A 17,516-nucleotide genomic window follows, 5' to 3' on the forward strand; every position below is an offset into this window, starting at 1 on the left:
TCGGGTGAGAAATGAAAGGGTATGAGATGTGTGGTGATAAAACGAGTATGGTTGAGAGAGCAGAAGAGGGTGTGTTGAAATGGCTAGGACACATGGAGAGAATAAGTGAGGAAAGATTGACAAAAAAGATATATGTGTCAGAGGTGGAGGGAACAAGGAGAAGCGGGAGATCAATTTGGAGGTGGAAGGATAGAGTGACAAAGATTTTGAGCGATCGGTGCCTGAACATACAGGAGACTGAAGGGCATGCAAGGAATAGAGTGAATTGGATCGATGTGGTATACCGGGGTCGACGTACTGTCAGCTGGACCAAACCAGGGGATGTGAAATGTCAGGGGTAAACTATGGAAAGGTGTGTGGAGCCTGGATCTGGAATGGGAGCGTTAGTTTCGGTGCATTACACATGACAGCTAGAGACTGAGTGTGAACGAATGTGGCTTTTTTGTCTTTTCCTGGCGCTACCTCGCTGGATGCGGGGAGGGAATGCTGTTTCATGTGTGGCGGGGTAGCGACGAGAATAGATGAAGGCAGCAAATCTGATTATGTACATGTGTATATATGTATATGTCTGTGTATGTATATGTGCGTCTAAAAGCGATTAAGTATATGAATATATGTGTTTATTAGTGGTTGGGCCATTCTTCGTCTGTTTCCTCGCACTACCTCGCTGACGCGGGAAACAGCGATTAAGAGACATGTCGCCAGAGGCAGGCAAAGTAAAGCTGCATCTACTTACATCCATTCCCTTTTTCTCATGTGCAATGCACCGAAAGCAGATCTTTTTATCCACAATCAGGCCCAACACCTTTCTATGGTTTACCCTGGACCCTTCACATGCCCTGATCTAGTCCAGAAACAGCATGTCGACCCAAGTATACCACATCGTTCCAATTCATTCTATTCCTTTCACGCCTTTCATGCTCCTGCACGATCGAGCCCGGATCGCTTCATTTATTTTCTCATTTTTTATTTTCATCCTCCCACCTCCAGTTTGGTGTCCCCGTTCTCTTTGTTCCCTCCACCTCAGACACTTATATTCTTTTTGTCAACATTTCTTCACTCATTCTCTGCTATTTCCAAACCATATCATCACACCCTCTGCTGCACTCTAAACCACGTCTTTATATTATCCCATTTTTCTCTTACCTTCTCATTAATCATTCGCTCAAACAAGCTCATGTCTCATATTGTCCTCAAATATTTCATTTCCATCACTTCAGTCCTCCGCACAGCGTTATCTATGCTCATGCCTTGCATCCATATGGTATTGTTGGGCCTACTTCTATGCTAAAGCTATAAACATGCTCTCTTTTCATACATTCTTCGGTGCTCCCAGAACCTTCGCTCTCTCACCAATCCTATGACTCACATCTGCCTTCATGGTTCCATTCGAAAGTATCTAATACACCCTACCATCTCCAAGTTACTCCATATAGACTCACCCTCACTAGCCTGTCCTTCAACCCTGTTAAACCTAATAGCCATACATATTCACATATACTCTCAACCTCCTCCTTTCATTCACTCTTCTAAATCCAGTCACCAATTTTTGCAGTTTCTCACTCGAATCTGCTACTAGCACTATATCATCAGCAAATTAACTCACTTCTCAGGCTCTCTCATCTCCCACAGACTGCATATTCGTCCCTCTCTCCATCACTTACATTTACCTTCCCCATCCATAAACCATTTAACAGTCATGGTGAGCCACACAGCCTTTCTGCAGACCAAACTTCAATTGGAACCAATCACCCTTCTCTCTTCCTACTCGTCCATATGCCTTACACTCTTGATGAAAACTTTTCACTAATTATAGTAACCTTTCTTCCATATCGTAGATTCATAAAACCTTCTACAAGGCATCTCTATCAACTCTATCGCACGCTTTCTCCTGATCCATTAACGGCACATTAAAAGTATCTGTTTCTCTAAGTATTTCAAGTATTTCTTACACACATTCTTTCAAGAAAAAGCCTAAATCCACAGATCCTGTACCACTTCTGAAACCACAATGCACCTTCCCAGTCTGAAGTTCTGCACATGCCTTTATTCTTCCAGTCAAAACCTTTCCATATACCTTACAAGATATACTCAGCAAACTGATAACTCTCTAGTTTGAACGTCCACCTTTATCTCCCTTGCCCTAATATAACGGTTCTTTCCATGCATTCCGCCAATCTTCATTCACCTCAGCATGATCTATGAATAAATTCAAAATCCTTACCAGCCAGTCAACAAAACAATCCCCCCTTTTATCAATGAATTCAACAGCAATACCATCCGCTACCGCCGCCTTGCCACACTTCATCTCACGTAAGACTTTTACCACCTTTTCTTTCTTTACCACTCTAATCTCCATGACTGTCTCACTTCACGCCTGACGAAAACACCCTGAATCTTCCACTCTATCATTAAACACATTCAGCATTTCTTTAACGTGCTCACTCCACCTCCTCACTTCATCGCTCCCTTTTTCCCACTACCCCTTTAGTTCCCTTCGCTGATGTTCCTATTTTTCTTTTCTTTTTCGCACATTACTTACCTCCCTAAAGTTTACTAATACTCGTTCACCTAACTCTCGTTTACTCTCTTTTTTCAATCCATACACCTCCCTCCTTCTGCCGCTTTGTTTTATACACCCCCAGTCATTTGCACGCTTTCCCTGGAAATAGCTCCCAAACGCCTTTCTTTCCTCCCTCGCAAGCAACTTTAATTTTTCATCCCATCACTCACTACGCTTTCTAATATGCCCACCTTATGTATGCTACATGCATTTTTGCACATGCCAGCAACGCTTCCCTAAACACCTCCCATTCCTCATCCACTCCCTTTGCGCCATTCACTTTCACCAGTTGTCACTCTTCACTCAATGTCTCCTGGTAATTCTTCACACAAGTCTCTTTTTCAAGTTCAGTGACTCACACTACTCTTTCTCACCGACATTTTTCCCTCTTTTTCTAAAACCTCTACAAATTTTAACCCTCGCCTCCACAAGATAGTAATCAAATATCCCACCAGCTGCTCCTCTAAACACATTTTTTCTTATGTTCAAGGGTCCATTCGCGGACAGAAGTCCACATCAAGGCCGGCCCTTAATGGAAATAAAGAGAGAATTATGAAACGGAAAAAGAAAAAACAAGGGTTGAGTATTTACCAATTTTGGAAGACGTAGAAGACCTGTCCTTTGAAATGTGCCACGTCATAGTTACTGGGAAAGACATGAAAAGGTAGAGAGTTCCAAAGCTTACATCGAAAAGTCTCTCTTTTACACGCCTATCAATTGATATGTAATGCGACAGTGCCCACCGACAAACTTTCCTACTCACATGAAACGCTGAGTTTTTTCAGCACCTTAACTCTACAAACTGTTCACCAATTCCATTCATAACGCTGAATACCCTATGAGCTCTAGTTATACCCTCAACTACCATATTATTTACCTTCGCACTTAAATCACTAAATCTTTCTCTTTCATCAAGACTCTGACACACTCACTCAGCTGCTCCCAAAACACTTGCCTCATGATCTATCTTCTCTTGGCCAGGTGTGCAAGCACTGAAAATCACCCGTTTCTTTCCATCCACTTTCAATTTTACTCTTATCAATCTATAATTACTTCCTTACACTATAATACACACTTCTCACAACTCCTGAGCTTTGCTACTCCTTCCTTAGCTCTGTCCTTTCACCAACTTCATTCTATCCTCTTTACCCTTAATTTTTTTTTTCACTCAGAGCCAGAATGTACAGTTTCTTTCCTCATACATACTACCTATTTCTCCTCTTTTCTTATCTATCTTACATCGACACACATTAAGGCACCCCAACTTAAGCCATCGGGGAGGATGAGCACTTCCTTCTTGGCTCTTTCTTCAGTTCCTTTTCTTGAAAATGAAATTCGAGAAGGAGTAGTCCTTCCTTCTGCTCTTACCCTCAGATACCTTTTACGACACGCTGGGAATACGTAGGTCTGTAGTGTTTTTATGCTAGGCAACCAGCGATTGCTCTGAGCGTACTATTCGTGCAGTTTGCAGCTATGTTATCTTCTGAGAGTGTGGACAACCAGGCAGATGATGCATAGCTTAAAGTGGAGCGGATGAATTGTTTGTATAGGATGTTGAGGGATTATTTTCCCTGTCCAAATCTAGTGGCAGTTAATGTTCCGAGGCACTTAGTTTACGAGTTGCATTTGCGATGATATTGTCTGTGTGGGGAGTGAATGTCATGCGTGTGTCGTACGTGACACATAGAATGATTGGTGCTTTGTTTAGAGAGAGTGACTGTGTATTTATTGTGACTGGAGGGTGCGAGGTGGAATCTTGCATGTCACAGAGGTGATTGAAGATTTTCATCTAAGTGCTGATATTCTGTTATAAGTGAGTCATTGTGTAATGTAGTAGTAGTGTGTAATGTTGCTACTGTTCTGTCAGGGCGCTGTGATGTGATTTCAAGGTCTTCTGCATACGAAAGAACTTTCTTGTGGTTTACATGAGGTTGTGTTGAAAGAGATTGAAGAGAAGTGGAGAAAATAACTCCTCTTCGGAACTCCACTGTTGGAGATGAGACCATTGTGACTCATGGCGGTCATCTGTGAAACTAGCCAACTAATTCTTGTCATTGTTGTGAAGGATGGTGTAAAGTAATTACTCTGTGAGTATGTGTCGTGGGACATTGTTAAGTGATTTGTGCTACAGTTCGTTCTGATTGGTCGAATTCACTTAGGATGTGTTTAGTGAGCTCAGCGTTAATATGATATAAAGTGTTTGGGTCTGCAGTCAAGCTGAGTGGGTGAGTTGTATGTTTTCTTTGATTCTATCGTGGATCATTTTTATTCACAGTTTAGGTACTGAGGGGGGAAAGGGTTGTGGTAGCAGGAGGGGAGTTAGGAGGTTTGCGGGGCTCTACATTTCGTATAGGCAAGTTTCTATATATTGGGATTTAGTTGTGTAGCCAGGAGTAATTGAAGACATCTATAAGTGCTTGGATTGCAAATGGTCCTTAACGTTTATGTGGGAGTTCGATATATTGTCGGGGCCTGTGGCAGGAAAGTCCAAGATTCTAATTGCAGTAAGAGTGAAGGGTGGGTGAGCAGTTGTGTCTAGGGGATATTTTTTAGGTCCTTCATCACTTCTTATTAGGGATGTGGCTGGATTGTGGTTGATTTTTGAGCAGTGTCTCATGAGCATGTTTGTGTGATATTTGGGAAGGGAGATTCCATTAGAATGGATCAGTAGTGTGATTACAGTGGATTTTCTTCCAATGTGAACCAGAGTTGGTTGCTGCGGGTCGTGTGTTTCATTGTGTTGACGAAGGAGTGCCTGTTTTCAGTTTGTCTATCAGTGATTAGGTCAGTGACAGTGTTGTTTAAAGAGTGGATTTACAATCTGGTTTCTAATAGTGGTGTGCGCTTGTGTCTGAGCTGGTTTCTTTGCTCTCTAAGATGTGTGACTGGGAGTGAAATTTGGCTTGTACTTCCTTCTATGAGCTTGTGTTATGTTTCTTGCTGGTTGGTTGATCTAGGGTTGAGAAATCACCAGTAATGAAGATTTGGAACTTTGTTTCTGTGCACTGTGTGAAGGATTTCCAGTCTATTTCCTTTAGTCATGTTGGTTGGATGGGCTATATGGAGTGTTATCAGGTTGGGCAAGTGATCAGATCATACGTATAGCATGACCCAGTTAGCCCTGTGTGTTATGCTGGTGAGCGAGATCGGCTGCAATAGGGATGGGTTGGTAATCTGGTTAGTTGGTTGTATAGTAAGAAACTGAGAGACTTTAGGTGGTATATGCGTAGCCCACCTCGCAGGTCATGGGTATGAGTGTGAAGCCAAAAGGAATGGTGTATTGAAATTGCCATAGATAGCTACTTGGTATGCTGGCGTGGTATATATATGGTAAGAAACTGAAGTTCTCACAAGATGCTGAAAGATGGAGCACACGTAAAGTCATATAGATAACAGAATTCGTAATGCTAAGATGATTATGAATTACGATGGCTGATTGTTACGATTGCTGTTCCTAACGCTGTTTGTACTTTTTCTCTAAGTTACGTGGTGATCCCGCCACCGGATCAGCAGTGGGGTATCAAACTACCGAATGACACTTGGACTGGCATGATGGGTCAGCTTGACAGGCAGGTAAGCTTTACCCGCTTCAACCAACGTTCCACACCAGTCTCTCTCTCTCTCTCTCTCTCTCTCTCTCTCTCTCTCTCTCTCTCTCTCTCTCTCTCTCTCTCTCTCTCTCCTCATTTCATCACAAGATGTCGCATGCCCTACTTCAGTCCATTGACAGCTCATCGACCCCGGTATACCACATCGTTCCAATTCACTCTCTTCCTTGCACGCCTCTCACCCTCCTGTATGTACCATGAAGCAGGTCAAGGCTTCCGTAGCACCCGAGCGTCGTATCACCTCCTCCGGACAAACCTATCTATAGCCCACACTTCGCATCCATGTAACATTGTTGGAAACACTGTTCCCTCAAATATGCCCATTTTTGCTTTCTGAGACAATGTTCTCGCCTTCCACACATTCTTCAACGAATGTTCTCGCCTTCTACACGTTCTTCAACGCTCTCAGAACTTTCACCCCTCCTCCACCCAGTGACTCACTTCAGCTACCATAGCTCCATCTGGTGCCAAATCCACTGCCAAATATCTATAACTTTAACTTCCTCCAGTTTTTCTCCATTCAAACGTCCCTCGCAATTGACTTGTCCCTCCAACTTACTGTACCTAATAACCTTGCACTTATTAACATTTACTCTTAGCTTTCTTCTTTCACACACTTTGCCAAACTCAGTCACCAGCTTCTGCAGTTTCTCACAAGAATCAATCACGAGCGCTGTATCATCAGCGAACAACAACTAACTCACTTCCCAAACCCCCTCTTCCGTAACAGATTGCATACTTGTCCCTCTCTCCAAAACTCTTGCATTCATCTCCCTAACAACCCCATCCATAAACAAGTTAAACAACCATGGAGACATAACGCATCCCTGCCGCAAACCGACATTCACTGAGGACCAATCACTTTCCTCTCTTCCTACTCGTACACATGCCTTACATCCTCGATAACAACTTTTTACTGCTTCTAACAACTTGCCTCCCACACCATACATTCTTGATACCTTCCACAGAGTATCTCTATCAACTCTATAATATACCTTCTCCAGATCCATTAATGCTGCATACAAATCCATTTGTTTTTCTAAGTATTTCTCACATACATTCTTCATAGCAAACATCTGATCCACACATCCTCTACCACTTCTGAAACCACACTTCTCTTCCCAAATCTGATGCTCTGTACATGCCTTCACCTTCTCAATCAATACTCAACAAACTTATACCTCTGTAATTTGGACACTCACCTTCATCCCATTTGCCTTTGTACAATGGCACTATGCATGCATTCTGCCAATCCTCTGGCACTTCACCTTGAGCCATACATACACTGAATTCTCACCAACCAGTCAACAACACAGTCACCCCTTCTTTAAGAAATTCCACTGCAACACGATCCAAACCCCACCGCCTTCCCGGCTTTCATTTTCCTCGAAGCTTTCACTACCTCTTCTCTGTTTACCAAAACATTCTCCCTGACCCTCTTACTTCGCACACTACCTCGACCAAAACACCCTATACCCTCCACTCAATAATCAAACGCATTCAACAAGCCTTAAAAATACTCACTCCATCTTCTTCTCACATCACCAACACATCATGACATAAGTATACGTTTATAAGAGGGAGAGATGGTCAGAGAGTGTTATTGGATTACGGGTTAATTGATAGGCGCGTGAAAGAGAGACTTTTGGATGTTCATGTGCTGAGAGGTGCAAGTGGAGGGATGTCTGATCATTATCCTCGGGAGGTGAAGGTGAAGATATGTAGATGTTTTCAGAAAAGAAGAGAGAATGTTGGGGTGAAGAGATTGGTGAGAGTAAGTGAGCTTGGGAAGGAGACTTGTGTGAGGAAGTACCAGGAGAGACTGAGTACAGAATGGAAAAAAGGTGAGAGCAAAAGACGTAAGAGGAGTGGAGGAGGAATGTGGTGTATTTAGGGAAGCAGTGATGTCTTACACAGAAGATGCTTGTGGCAAGAAAAGCGTGGGAGGTGGGCAGACTAGAAAGGGTAGTGAGTCCTGGGCTGAAGAAGTAAGATTATTAGTGAAAGAGGAGAGGGAAGCATTTGGACGAGTTTCCAGGGAAATACTACAAATAACTGGGAGATGTATAACGGAAAGAAATACGAGGTCAAGAAAAAGGTGCAAGAGGTGAAAAAGAGGGCAAATGAGAGTTGGGGTGAGAGACTATCATTAAATTTTTGGGAGAATAAAAGGATGTTTTCAAAGGAGGTAGATAAAGTGCGTAAGACAAGAAAACAAATGGGGACATCGGTGAAGGGGGCTAATGGGCAGGTAATGACAAGTAGTGGTAATGTGAGAAGGAGATGGAGTAGGTATTTTGAAGGTCTGTTGAATGTGTTACATGATAGAGTGGCAGATATAGGGTGTTTGGTCGAGGTGGTGTGCAAAGTGAGAGGGTTTGGGAGAATGATTTGGTAAACAGGGAAGAGGTACTGAAGGCTTTGCGGAAGATGAAAGCCGATAAAGTGGCGGGTTTGGATGGTATTGCAGTGATTTTTTTTTTTTTAAAAAGGGGTGACTGTGTTGTTGACTGGTTGGTAAGGATAATCAACGTATGTATGGCTCATGGTGAAGTGCCTGAGGATTGGCGGAATGCATGCATATTGCCACTGTACAAAGGTAAAGGGGATAAAGGTGAGTACTCAAATTACAGAAGTATAAGTTTGCTGAGTATTCCTGGGCAATTATATGGGAGAGTATTGATTGAGAGGGTGAAGGCATTTACTGGGCATCAGATTGCGGAAGAGCAGTGTAGTTTCAGAAGTGGTAGAAGATGTGTGTATCAGGTGTTTGCTTTGAAGAAAGTACGTGAGAAATACTTAGAAAAGTAAATGGATTTGTATGTAGCATTTATGGACCTGGAGAAAGTATATGATAAGAGTTGATAGAAATGCTCTGTGGAAGGTATTGAGAGTATATGGTGTGGGAGACAAGTTGTTAGAAGCAGTGTAAAGTTTTTATCGAGGATGTAAGGCATGTATACGAGTAGGAAGAGACTTTCTCAGTGAATATCAGTTTGCTTCAGGGGTTCGTGATGTCACTGGTTCTTTAATTTGTTTATGGATGGGGTTGTTAGGGAGGCGAATGCAAGAGTTTTGGAGAAAGGGGCAAGTATGTAGTCTGTTGTCGATGAGAGGGCTTGGAAAGTGAGTCAGCTGTTTTTCGCTGATGATACAGCGCTGGTGGCTGATTCATGTGAGAAACTGCAGAAGCTGGTGACTGAGTTTGGTGAAGTGTGTGAAAAAAGAAAAGCTGAGGGTAAATGTGAATAAGAGCAAGGTTATTAGGTACACTAGGGTTGAGGGACAAGTCAATTAGGAGGTATGTTTCAGTGGAGAAAAACTGAAGGAAGTGAAGTGCTTTAGATATCTGGGAGTGAATATGGCAGCGGATGGAATCGTGGAAGCGGAAGTGAGTCACAGGGTGGGGAAGGGGGCAAAAGTTCTGGGAGCCTTGAGAAAATGTGTGGAAGGCGAGAATATTATCTCGGAAAGCAAAAATGGGTATGTTTGAAGGAATAGTGGTTAAATGATTTTATATGGTTGCAAGGCGTAGACTATAGATAGGGTTGAGCGATGGAGGGAGAATGTGTTGGAAATGAGATGTTTGAGAACAATATGTGGTATGAGGTGGTTTGATCGATTAAGTAATGTAAGGGTAAGAGAGACGTGTGCTAATAAAAAAGTGTGATTGAGAGAACAGAAGAGAATGTTTTGAAATGGCTTGGTCACATGGAGAGAATGAGTAAGGAAAGATTGACAAAGAGGATATGTGTCAGAGGTGGAGGGAACGAGGAGAAATGGGAGACCAGTTTGGAGGTGGAAGGATGGAGTGAAAAAGTTTTTGAGCGATCGGGGCCTGAACATGCAGGTGGATCATAGGCGTGCAAGGAACAGAGTAGATTGGAACGATGTGGTATACCGGGGTCGATGTGCTGTCAATGCATCGAACCAGGTCATGTGAAGCGTCTGGGGGTAAACCATGGAAAGATTTGTGGGGCCTGAATGTGGAAAGGGAGCTGTGATTTCGGTGCATTATCCATGACAGCTAGAGACTGAGTGTGAACGACTGTGGCATTTGTTGTCTTTTCCTAGCGGTACCTTGCACACGTGCGGGGAGAGGGGGTTGTCATTTCATGTGTGGCGGGGTGGTAACGGAAATTGATAAAGGCAACAAGTATGAATTATGTACATGTGTATATATATAAACGTCTTTGTATGTATATATATGTATACGTTGAAATGTATAGGTATGTATATGTGCGCGTGTGGACGTGTATGCATATACATGTGTATGTGGGTGGGTTGGGTCATTCTTTCGTCTGTTTCCTTGCGCCACCTCGCTAACGCGGAAGACACCGACAAAGTATAATAAATAATATATATATATATATATATATATATATATATATATATATATATATATATATATATATATATATATATATATATATATTGTATATATAGATGGATAGATAGATAGATAGATAGATAGATGAAAAGGATCACAATTTTGCGCGTGATCATGTATATTTCTATGAGTTCACGGGGAAATTGAAATAGGATAAGTTCTCAAGTTCTATTTCGTTAACAATCACATCATCAGGGGAGATACAACAAAGAAATATAAGTCAGTTGATATACAACGAAGTGACGTAGCTGGGACGCCATTTGGTAAACAAGTGGTTGTCCTAACAGACAACGAGCGTATTATAAAATCATCATGTGGACAAGAAGGGGAATTGTTTACAAATTTTATCAACAGCAAAGCTATCCAATCTGTCTAGACCTTCACTAATATTAAGGTTATAATTCTTTGTGTATTTAATGATAGACGGTTCAGTGATATTTCTCGTGGTACTGGAATTAGAATTATTAAATTAGATGGCGCTACTTCAGTCAATACAATGATCATAGTTTTTACCGTAATTAAACAAGGCATTTGATTCTTGTCCTGTTCTTTTGATATATTTATGCTCCTTAAGTCTAACAGAAAGATCGTTACCATTCTGCCCAACATAAAACGTATCACAATTTCTACATGGCACTTTATAGTAAGAATCCCCAAGAAGCAGTTAATTCCCATTTCAATAAAGAACTGAAGTTGTTGTTGAAAGGTAATGGATTTCTTTTCAAAAGTTTGTCATCTCTGTCCCCTTCATTGCCATATAAGTTTGGACTTATCAAACACATAAACAAGGTTTTGCAGTAAGACCTATAATGAGTTCAGTATGGTCCATTACATATACATTGTGAAAATTTTTCGTTTCTTTTTCAAGCCCTTTAGTAGGTAAGATATCAAATTCTAATATCATGAACAATGTAGATTTAGGTAACAACCTTAACAATATCAATGGTAACTCTGATTTCAAATTTGTTAGCTTTGATTTTTCCTCACTGATCACAAAAGTTCCAGCTGATGACCTTTTAGAATATTCATTTGATGTTTTGGATGATATTCACTTAAATGTTTCAAAGTCTATTTTCACTGAACTGAAAAAATTGTGTATAAAAGACTGTGTATTTCAATTCAATGGAGATTATTATGCTCAAAAATTTGGTATTGCAACGTGTAACCCTCTTTCACCTGTGCTAAGTAATCTTTAAATGGAATAATTTGAAACAAGATTACTAGAGGATGTCTTACCTTCTAATGCAATTTGATTTCGGTACGTAGATGAAGTTCTTTGTGTTTGGCCAGCAAATGAAAACTTACATTTTCCCCTTACTTAACAATTTAGTGCCTTCCATCAAATTTACTGTACAAAATGAAAATAATGGTATGTTACCATTTTTAGATTGCATGATTCATAGGCAAGGAAACAAGTATAAGTTTAGCATATACAGAAAACCTACCAATGTATGCTCATACATCCATTATTACTCATCTCAACATGACAGAGTTAAATCATCATCATTTCAATCTATGTTCCTTAGGGCATTACGTATTTCCAGTCCAGAGTTTGTTGATGATGAGTTTGAGGAGATATATTCTATTAGATCTAATAGAATACCCTAGATCTTTCATTGATAAATACCTTAAGTTAGCAAAGAAATCATTTTATGGAGATGAACCCAAACCTCCAATTGACATCAAGAATCTTTTAGTTTTCCCTTTTGATAATAATCATATTTTACTTTCCATGTTGCTTAAATCCTTTAATGTAAATGTTGCTTTCAGCAACAATGATACTATAAATAATCTCTTAATCAGGAACTCACCAGAAAATTCTCCAGGATGCATCTACAAAGTGCCATGTAGATATTGTAGTCTCAGAACAGGACAAGAATCAAATGCCTTGTTTAATCACGTTAAAAGGTATGATCATTGTATTGACAGGAGTAATGCCATTTCAGTTATTTACTTTAACTCCAGTGCCACGAGAAACATCAATGAATCTTCTATTATCAAATACACAAAGAATTATAACCTTAATATTTGTGAAGGTGTATGCAAATCGGTTAGCTTTATAGTTGGTGAAATTTGTAAACAATTCCCTTCTTGTCCACATGATAAGTTCATGATACGCTCGTTATTTGTCTTGTACAATCATTCGTCTACCAAATGGCGTCCTAGCTACGTCTCTTTGTTGTATATCAACTGACTTGTATTTCTTCTTGTATCTCCCCTGATGATGCGATTATTACACGAAAGTGCACTTGGGAACTTATCGTGGACTCATAAGAATAGATTGATAGATAGATAGATAGAGAGAGAGAGAGAGAGAGAGAGAGAGAGAGAGAGAGAGAGAGAGAGAGAGAGAGAGAGAGAGAGAGAGAGAGAGAGATTGATTGATAGATAGGTAGATAGAACGATAAAGTGATAGGTTGATATCAGGAGATAGCGAAGTGTAAACAGTAGCCACTTAGGAAAGTCCTTATAACAGCTTTATGTTTGGAATAATCTGTCAACTTTCTTGGGACTTTTACCAGTGATGATCTTGAAAATAATGTAAAGATATTTTCTTTAAGTTTCTTCAGCCAGTGTTTATGATAATTTCATGTGTTCTCCAGGAGGTGGATATGGCGCTGGGCCCATTCACAATGACCCCTCAAAGAGCCAGTGTGTGTGACTTCTCCGTCCCTCTGCATCATGAGAATTTTGCCATAATTACGCCCAGACCAAAGCTGCAGAGTGATGTGCTCGGCTTCATCAAGCCCTTCACTGTGCAGGTATTGTGGAATGTCAGTGTCATTGTGGCATTTCAGTGGTTTTTCTGCACGGTTTACCCTGGGTGATGATTGTGTTTGGTAACCCTGATTGTAATTTTCAAATTGAAAAAAAGAAAATCGTTCATAAAAAAGAAATATTCACCGAAATCGTCGAAATACATATCACTAACCAAGAAACGTTAATCAGTAGTTATATCTTTTCACTTGTAGTTTCTAAATTTATTCTGTAAGTGTCCATATGATTTACTCTAACCATCGAAAAAGAATCAATTTTCCTTTGCAACAATGCAGACAGGTTATTTACTCAACGCTTTGCTTGCAGCTTTTAATATGTGCTATATTTTCAATGTAGATCAGGCATTATACCGGTTTTCAAGCTACGATTAAGACGTTTCCATGCTTTCTACCTGCCCATTTCAATACTATCGTATGTCTGTTTCTTGGCGCTACTTCGCTGACGCGAGAAGTGGCGATTAAGTACAATAGAATGAAAAATAGTATATATATATATATATATATACATATATGAACAAAGTGCATAGGAACGCGCACCTTCATAGAACATACAAACTTCCAACAGCCAGGATCGAACCCGGGACCCCTGTGCCACAGGCGGGAATGCTACCGCTAGGCTATGGTCCTGCCTAATAGGAAATAACTATTCGAATACTAAGTACTCGAATACCCTTCGTCTCACATTGGTTAGCAACAGGGTCTACACCGGGCATTTCCCAACAGGCGCTCATAGCCAGCAGATAGCATTTTACTGAACCTAACTGTACAACGCGGAGGTATATGAATATTAGCAAATTTAATTGATAGGCGCATGAAAGAAGGACTTTTGGATGTTAATGTGCTGAGAGGTGCAACTGGAGGGATGTCTGATCATTATCTTGTGGAGGCGAAGGTGAAGATTTGAAGAGGCTTTCAGAAATGAAGAGAGAATGTTGGGATGAAGAGAGTGGTGAGAGTAAGTGAGTTTGAGAAGGAGACTTTTGTGAGGAAGTACCAGGAGAGACTTAGTGTAGAAAAAATGTTAGAGCAAAGGACGGAAGGGGAGTGGGGGAGGAATGGGATGTATTTAGGAAAGCATTGATGCCTTGCGCAAAGATGCTTGTGGCATGAGAAGCGTGGAAGGTTGGCAGATTAAAAAGGGTAGTGAATGGTGGGATGAAGAAGTAATATTATTAGTGAAAGAGGAGAGAGAGGCATTTGGACGATTTTTGCAGGGAATAATGCAAATGACCGGGAGACGTATAAAAGGAAGAGGTAGGAGGTCAAGCGAAAAGTGCAAGGGGTGAAAAAGAGGGCAAATGAGAGTTGGGGTGAGAGAGTATCATTAGATTTTAGGGAGAATAAAATGATGTTTTTGAAGGAGGTAAATAAAGTGCGTAAGACAAGAGAACAAATGGGAACATGGGTGAAGGGGGCAAATGGGGAGGTAATAACACGTATTGGTGATGTGAGGAGATGAAGTGAGTATTCTGAAGTTTTGTTGAGAAAGATGACAGGTGGCAGATATAGGGTGTTTTGGTCGACGTGGTGCGCGAAGTGAGAGGGTCAGGAAGAATGATTTCGTAAACAGGAAAGAGGTCGTGAAAGCTTTGCGGAAGATGAAAGCCGGCAAGGCGGCGAGTTTGGATAGTATTGCAGTGGAATTTATTTAAAAAGGGGGTAACTGTGCAATTGACTGGTTAGGGAGGATATTCAATGCAATTCATGTAATAATGCACCGATGATTCATGTAATAATGCACCGAAACAACATTTCCCTTTCCACATCCAGGCCCCACAGAACTTTCCATGGTTTACCCCAGATGCTTCACATGCCCTGGTTCAATCCATTGACAGCAAGTCGACCCCGGTATACCACATCGTTCCAGTTCACTCTATCCCTTGCACGCCTTTCGCCCTCTTGCATGTTCAGGCCCCGATCACTCAAAATCTTTTTGACTCCATCTTTCCACCTCCAATTTGGTCTCCCTCTTCTCCTCGTTCCCTCCACCTCCGACACATATATCCTCTTGGTCAATCTTTCCTCACCCATTCTCTCCGTGTGACCAAACCATTTCAAAACACCCTCTTCTGCTCTCTCAACCACACTCTTTTTATTTCCACACATCTATCTTACCCTTACATTACTTACTCGATCAAACCACCTCACACCACATATTGTCCTCAAACATCTCATTTCTAGCACTTCCGCCCTCCTGCGCACAACTCTATCCATAGCCCACGCCTCGCAATCATGCAATATTGTTGGAACCACTATTCCTTTAAACATACCCATTTTTGCTTTCCGAGATAATGTTCTCGACTTCCAAACATTTTTTAAGGCTCCCAGAATTTTCGCCCCCTTCCCCACCCTATGATTCACTTCCGCTTCCATGGTTCCATCCGCTGCCAGATCCACTCCCAGATATCTAAAACACTTTACTTCCTCCAGTTTTTCTCCATTCAAACTTACCTCCCAATTGACTTGACCCTCAACCCTACTGTACCTAATAACCTTGCTCTTATTCACATTTACTCTTAACTTTCTTCTCTCACACACTTTACCAAGCTCAGTCACCAGCTTCTGCAGTTTCTCACATGAATCAGCCACCAGCGCTGTATCATCAGCGAACAACTGACTCACTTCCCAAGCTCTCTCATCGCAACAGACTGCATACTTGCCCCTCTTTCCAAAACCCTTACATTCACCTCCCTAACAACCCCATCCATAAACAAATTAAACAACCATGGAGACATCACACACCCCCTGCCGCAAACCTACATTCACTGAGAACCAATCACTTTCCCCTCTATCTACACGTACACATGCCTTACATCCCTGATAAAAACTTTTCACTGCTTGTAACAACTTGCCTCCCACACCATATATTCTTAATACCTTCCACAGAGCATCTCTATCAATTCTATCATATACCTTCTCCAGATCCATAAAAGTTACATACAAATCCATTTGCTTTTCTAAGTATTTCTCACATACATTTTTCAAAGCAAACACCTAATCCACACATCCTCTACCACTTCCCCAATCTGATGCTCTGTACATGCCTTCACGCTCTCAATCAAAACCCTCCCATATAATTTCCCAGAAGTACTCAACAAACTTATACCTCTGTAATGTGAGCACTCATTTTCATCCCCTTTGCCTTTGTACAATGGCACTATGCAAGCATTCCGCCAATCCTCAGTTACCTCACCATGAATCATACATACATTAAATAACCTTACCAACCAGTCAACAATACAGTCACTCCCTTTTTTAATAAGTTCTACTGCAATACCATCCAAACCCACTGCCTTGCCGCCTTTCATCTTCTGCAATGCTTTTACTACCTCTTCTCTGTTTACCAAATAATTCTCTCTAACCCTCTCACTTTGCACACCACCTCGACCAAAACACCCTATATCTACCAAACACATTCAACAAACCTTCAAAATACTCACTCCATCTCCTTTTCACATCACCACTATTTGTTATCGCCTCCCCGTTAGCCCACTTCACTAAATTTCCCATTTGTTCCCTTGTCTTACGCACTATATTTACCTCCTTCCAAAGCATCTTTTCAGTATCCCTAATTTTTAGTGATACCCTCTCACCTCAACTCTCATTTACCCTCTTTTTCACCTCTTGCACCTTTCTCTTGACCTCCTGCCTCTTTCTTTTATACATCTCCCGGTCATTTGCATTATTTCCCTGCAAAAATCGTCCAAATGCCTCTATCTTCCCTTTCACTAATAATCTTACTTCTTCATACCACCACTCACTACCCTTTCTAATCTGCCCACCTCCCACGCTTCTCATGCCACAAGCATCTTTTGCGCAAGCCATCACTGCTTCCCTAAATACATCCCATTTCTCCCCCACTCCTCTAACGTCCTTTGTTCTCACCTTTTTCCATTCTGTGCTCAGTCTCTCCTGATACTTCCTCACACAAGTCTCCTTCCCAAGCTTACTTTAGGTAATGATCAGACATCCCTCCAGTTGCACCTCTCAGCACATTAACATCACTCACACTAGTCTCCTTCCCAAGCTCTCTTACTCTCACCACCGTCTTCACCCCAACATTCTCTCTTCTTTTCTGAAAACCCATACAAATCTTCACCTTAGCCTCCACAAGATACTGATCAGACATCCCTCCAGTTGCACCTCTCAGCACATTAACATCCAAAAGTCTCTCTTTC

General features: G+C 41.3%; 1 protein-coding gene across 1 annotated transcript in view; it reads left to right on the plus strand.

Annotated features, from left to right (window-relative positions):
* The first annotated feature begins 5,669 nt into the window (after nt 1-5,669).
* LOC139764958 (glutamate receptor ionotropic, kainate glr-3-like) overlaps nt 5,670-17,516 on the plus strand; it is a 42,465-nt gene continuing 30,618 nt past the window's right edge. The window contains exons 1-3 of the mRNA XM_071692016.1: nt 5,670-5,740; nt 6,046-6,136; nt 13,165-13,323. Coding sequence (XP_071548117.1) covers nt 5,670-5,740; nt 6,046-6,136; nt 13,165-13,323 — 321 coding nt within the window. The remainder of the gene's footprint in view (nt 5,741-6,045; nt 6,137-13,164; nt 13,324-17,516) is intronic.

Source organism: Panulirus ornatus, chromosome 52 (assembly GCF_036320965.1).
Source record: "Panulirus ornatus isolate Po-2019 chromosome 52, ASM3632096v1, whole genome shotgun sequence".
Lineage (NCBI taxonomy): Eukaryota > Metazoa > Arthropoda > Malacostraca > Decapoda > Palinuridae > Panulirus > Panulirus ornatus.